General features: G+C 38.0%; 1 protein-coding gene across 1 annotated transcript in view; it reads right to left on the minus strand.

The window, feature by feature from the left end:
• Positions 1-207: 207 nt before the first annotated feature.
• LOC106474469 overlaps positions 208-4,866 on the minus strand; it is a 7,990-nt gene continuing 3,331 nt past the window's right edge. The window contains exons 2-4 of the mRNA XM_013935163.2: positions 3,157-3,561; positions 2,072-2,390; positions 208-1,662 (exon numbers count right to left, since the gene is read on the minus strand). Of these exons, the coding sequence (XP_013790617.2) occupies positions 828-1,662; positions 2,072-2,390; positions 3,157-3,561 (1,559 nt within the window). The 3' untranslated portion in view covers positions 208-827. The remainder of the gene's footprint in view (positions 1,663-2,071; positions 2,391-3,156; positions 3,562-4,866) is intronic.

Below are 4,866 nucleotides of genomic sequence, written 5' to 3' on the forward strand. Positions count from 1 at the left end.
GATAGTCTAAAATGTAACCTCAAGAGTCTTTGGGTATTCGGAGGTTTATAAGAAACTGAGGTTAAAAAAAAAAGAATTTTAAGAGCGCAATAAGAGAGTTGGAAGCTTAAGTATAACTCAGTATGACTTAGTCTTACTGTTTAGTGAGTAGTAAAAATCTGGCGAGGGTCAAAATGACAAAACTTTTCATGTCACAGAAAAGTAGTAAAGCATATACAATGAATATTTTATTCGGATCACAGTCGTACATTTGTTTAATTTTGGGGAACCGTGTTAATATACAGATATCAGTAACCAATGTAATGGTCTATATGGATACTTCTACCCATATAAAACATGTAGAATTAGACAGCTTAACAAACCGTATTTAATCTTCAAACATTAAAAATTAGTCACTGAGTAACGCCATATCGGTCATTATCACTGTATGGAATGATTACACCTTAAACATTTTTCAGAATATGGGAGCTATTTACAGAACTGTATAGAAGGAAAATTTTAAGCGTCTTTAACTATGATCTGCACATTGGAAAGGTGTCTCTGCTTCGAAACAGAATCGTTTCTTATAGATTTATACATCATAACTGGGTCCTCCCTCTCCTTGTGGCAATCAGATAGATAAGCGAGATCCTGAAATAACACTGTTAGATGGAGTTACGCTGACTTCCAAAAACAAAAGTTGAAGTGGCTAGGAAAAAGGGGTTGTTGACCCAATTTGAGATATTGCAACATTTCATCTTTCAAACCTGACAAACAAATTTTGAATGTAGCAGAACCTCAGGATGAGCGTTCATTTCTTACATTTAAGTTATGGGAGAGGGGCACATTTACTTCTTAAAGGCAAAGAAATCACCAGTGGGATCTTCCAACCAAGGGTAATTTTGGGGACACTCCATACATGTGTGTAATCTGTTAGTTTCTCCAGGTAACTCTCTTGTGGTCAAAGGACAGGCGTTGGGGATACTGCAGTACGCTTGACCTTTAATGTCGCATTTCTCCTTCCACGGAGCGAAGTCCCGGACGGAGCTGAGTTCTGTTGGTTTTTGCATCCATTGGAGAACCTGCGTCATGGTGACAAAGTAAATGTCGTTCTTCTCCAAGGACTCGTCTATCCAGGTGATCAGAGCCTCCAGGAACTTGGAGTTGAGCTTTAAGAATCCTGCATGGAAATAAAGGCCCAGAGGGGCTCGGTTTGTATTATAGTGACGTTTCAAGTTGTTGTTAAGGAAATTGTAAAACTGATCACGTGTGATAATGTTGCTACAAGTGTCCACCATGGCGCAGCCAGCTAGTTCTTCATCAAAGTCAGGGTCATCACGTCGGTCCAACTCGTTCATAACCATCTCCCAAACAGCGTGAGAACGAGTAGGACAGTGCTGTCCATTACCATGGCATTTATGAGGCATACTGAAGTAAAGAGTATAAGGCCAGAGAGGAGGGTTACTGAGGGGGGCGCTGACAGATGAGTCGTACAGAAAAGCCTGTTCTTCCATCATGGAAAATTGATTATTACCACCAACACGTAGATAAGGAGCACGGACACCGACAACGGAATTGTCTGTGATATTCGCAAAACGTTCAATAATGAGACGGGAACCAGCCATTTCCTTTGCCCAAGTGTCGATATCAGCGTTCGTCCAATACTTCTCGTTATTGCGGTGTCTGTAAAAACAAATCACACAGAATGATTACTAAGGAAATTTGAATGTAACCACTACTTCTATTTCTCATTCCAAAAGCTAAAAAACTCTAGGCCAAAATACATGTAAGTGAAAACAGAGAACAAAGAAAGAAGAAACTTATTAAATTTCATTTGATCATTTTCATAAATCGTTTTTCCGCAATTAAAGAACTATGACGTCACAATACAACTATGTATTCGAAATATATTGACAGCGTTTTATGGACTTCTAATATCTGTTCTCTTGGTTTATGGAAGATGTCTCAGACTAAGCAGATGAAGTCGATAGAAAACACTCAGCCGCACTTAAAGAATTTAAGTCGTTTTAAAACTTATCCGTGAGTATCTAATCCTACTTTTTATACCAGTAATAGTTTATTTGGTACTTACGTGATGGAATGACTTGCTATTTCGTGACCTTTCCTATGCAGCTCTTGTACAGCAGAATAGTTGGTGTACTTGTGAGAGATAAAAAACGTGGCTTTAACAGAACATCCATTGGGATTGTTCCGGCCCTCTTTGAAAATATCGTGGTATACAGCCAGGTTGTTGACATTAACAGCATCGTCGAACGTGATGGTTACCATTTGAGGGATATTATTTGGTTCCAGTTTTCCAGGGATCTGGGTTCCATCAGGAGAACAAAAACAGTCGGGAAGTATACACTGGCTTTGATCACACAGTGGTGCTCTATTGGGATCATGTTCCGCTGTAAAGATTGGTCAGAAGAAAATGTTTTATATCGGCGAAGAAACTAGTAATAAAGTAGAAAATTAAAACATTCACAGACGTTAAAGGTAAGTAAACAGGGATGACGAGAGTTAAGCAAAATACCAGCTATTCTGAGAAAGATGAAATATGCAGCAATTAGGAAATAAATCGAAAATTTGGAGCGTCTTTGCAAACCAATAGCTTTTCCATCCTTTTTTTTAATTTTGTTTTTTAAAACTGTAAATCACGAAATCAACCAATCTGTGAAATCGAAAATCTGGAGCGTCTTTGCAAACCAATCGCTTTTCCATTCTTTTTTTTTAATTTTGTTTTTTAAAACTGTAAATCACGAAATCAACCAATCTGTGTTTGTTTTTCGTAAAAATGGAACTTTGATATTGAAAAGTGAATCAAAATAAAGCTATAAAATCCTCAGAACTGCATTTCAAAAGACACACAAACTATAAATTAGGTTTAAACAAATAAATTTAAGTTGGAAGTTTGACAATTTGCCAGCCCCCCCCCCCCCAGTGGCACAGCGGTATGTCTGCGGACGTACAACGCTAGAAACCGGGTTTCGATACCCGTGGTAAGCAGAGCACAGATAGCCCTTGTGTAGCTTTGTGCGTAGTTAAAAAACAAACAAACTTGAGAATTTGTCCCCTCTCTTTTCTTTGCCTCTGAAAAAACTAAGATCGAAACTAAATTATAGAAGATTTTTCTGAAAGTAACATTTTAATTGAAAATAATGAGTAAATACTTACTGCAAGCGTTCTCATCAGATTCATCCGAACAGTCGGGAATACCATTGCAAAAAAGTTCTCTTTCCATACAGTCGCCATTTCCACATGCCAGTTTATCACCGCTGCAGATTGGTTCATTCGTAGAATAAAGGGGTGTAGCAAGTCTCTTTTTCTCAACTTGTTCGCAGTTATTTACCTCATCTCTCCAGTTGCACGTTTGACTTTCGATGTCAAAGACGAGCCCCGAAGGACACCTTAAGGCTAGTAAACCTTGTGTGGAACATCTGACAACATCGCGACATTCCTCTTCTGGAGAAAGACGGAAATATTCCCCTGGAAGTCTGCCTTTGCATAAATCTGCATCATTCTGACTAATTCTCAGTGGAGCACCCTCTGACTGTCGTTTGACAATGGATACTGTTGAAACTGAAATGAAAAGTAAGAAACGCAAAACTGCAAACGATGTGATATGATTTATGGAATATCGCTTTTACCCAAAACACAGTGATGAAAGAAAAACAAGACAAACAGTTATGATATCGTTTGTACAACTCACTTAACTAACAAATATGGCAAAATATGTCACTAAGAGTTTACACACAAAGAATTGTTTGGTGAAAATTAAAATTTCGCATATATAGCATAGCGCCCCCTTATGGACGTTGCGTGTGAACAGCTAAAGTTTAAAGAGCACGTCTTCTCAGCAAAGCCTTTTCTCGAATATATACGAGTATCAATGAATGAAGCCCAACCAATTTTCTCGGTAGCTCAGCGGCAAGACATAAGGACTATAACACTAAAAATTAAGATTGGATACCCGTAACGGTAACAAAGCATTTTGAAGCATTGCGATTAAAAACAAAACTGTATGGAAACAAACTAACATGTTATAACTCATCCAGTTGAGAATTTTACCTTAAACCTAGTTGTAAATAATAAAGTACACTCATACTTCTTAAATGAAAGACAGTTTTATATTTATTTATATTTGCATTAATCGACTGTAGTACTGAGCTAGGCCCAGCATGGCCAGGTGGTTAGGACGCTCGACTCGCAATCTGCGGGTCGCGGGTTCGCATCCCCATCACACCAAATATGCTCGCCCTTTCAGCTGTGGGGGCGTTATAATGTGACGGTCAATCCCACTATTCGTTGGTCAAAGAGTAGCCCAAGAGTTGGCGGTGGGTGGTGATGACTAGCTGCCTTCCCTCTAGTCTTACACTGCTAAATTAGGGACGGCTAGCGCAGATAGCCCTCGTGTAGCTTTGCGCGAAATTCAAAACAAACAAACAAGTACTGAGCTAAAAACTGAAACAGTAATAATGTTTGTTTGTTTGTAATTAAGCACAAAGTTACACAATAGGCTATCGAAACCCGAATTCTAGAGCTGTTAGTTCGCAGACATACCGCTGGGGGGCACAGTAATAATGAAACACTGTTTTGTTAGAACATCAAACATGTCATATAAAAATGTCCATGACATATTTTGCCATATTTGTTATTGCTAGAACATCAAACATGTCATATAAAAATGTCCATGACATATTTTGCCATATTTGTTATTGCTAGAACATTAAACATGTCATATAAAAATGTCCATGACATATTTTGCCATATTTGTTATTGCTAGAACATTAAACATGTCATATAAAAATGTCCATGACATATTTTGCCATATTTGTTATTGCTAGAACATTAAACATGTCATATAAAAATGTCCATGACATATTT

Source organism: Limulus polyphemus, unplaced genomic scaffold, assembly GCF_000517525.1.
Source record: "Limulus polyphemus unplaced genomic scaffold, Limulus_polyphemus-2.1.2 Scaffold7259, whole genome shotgun sequence".
NCBI classification, from domain to species: domain Eukaryota; kingdom Metazoa; phylum Arthropoda; class Merostomata; order Xiphosura; family Limulidae; genus Limulus; species Limulus polyphemus.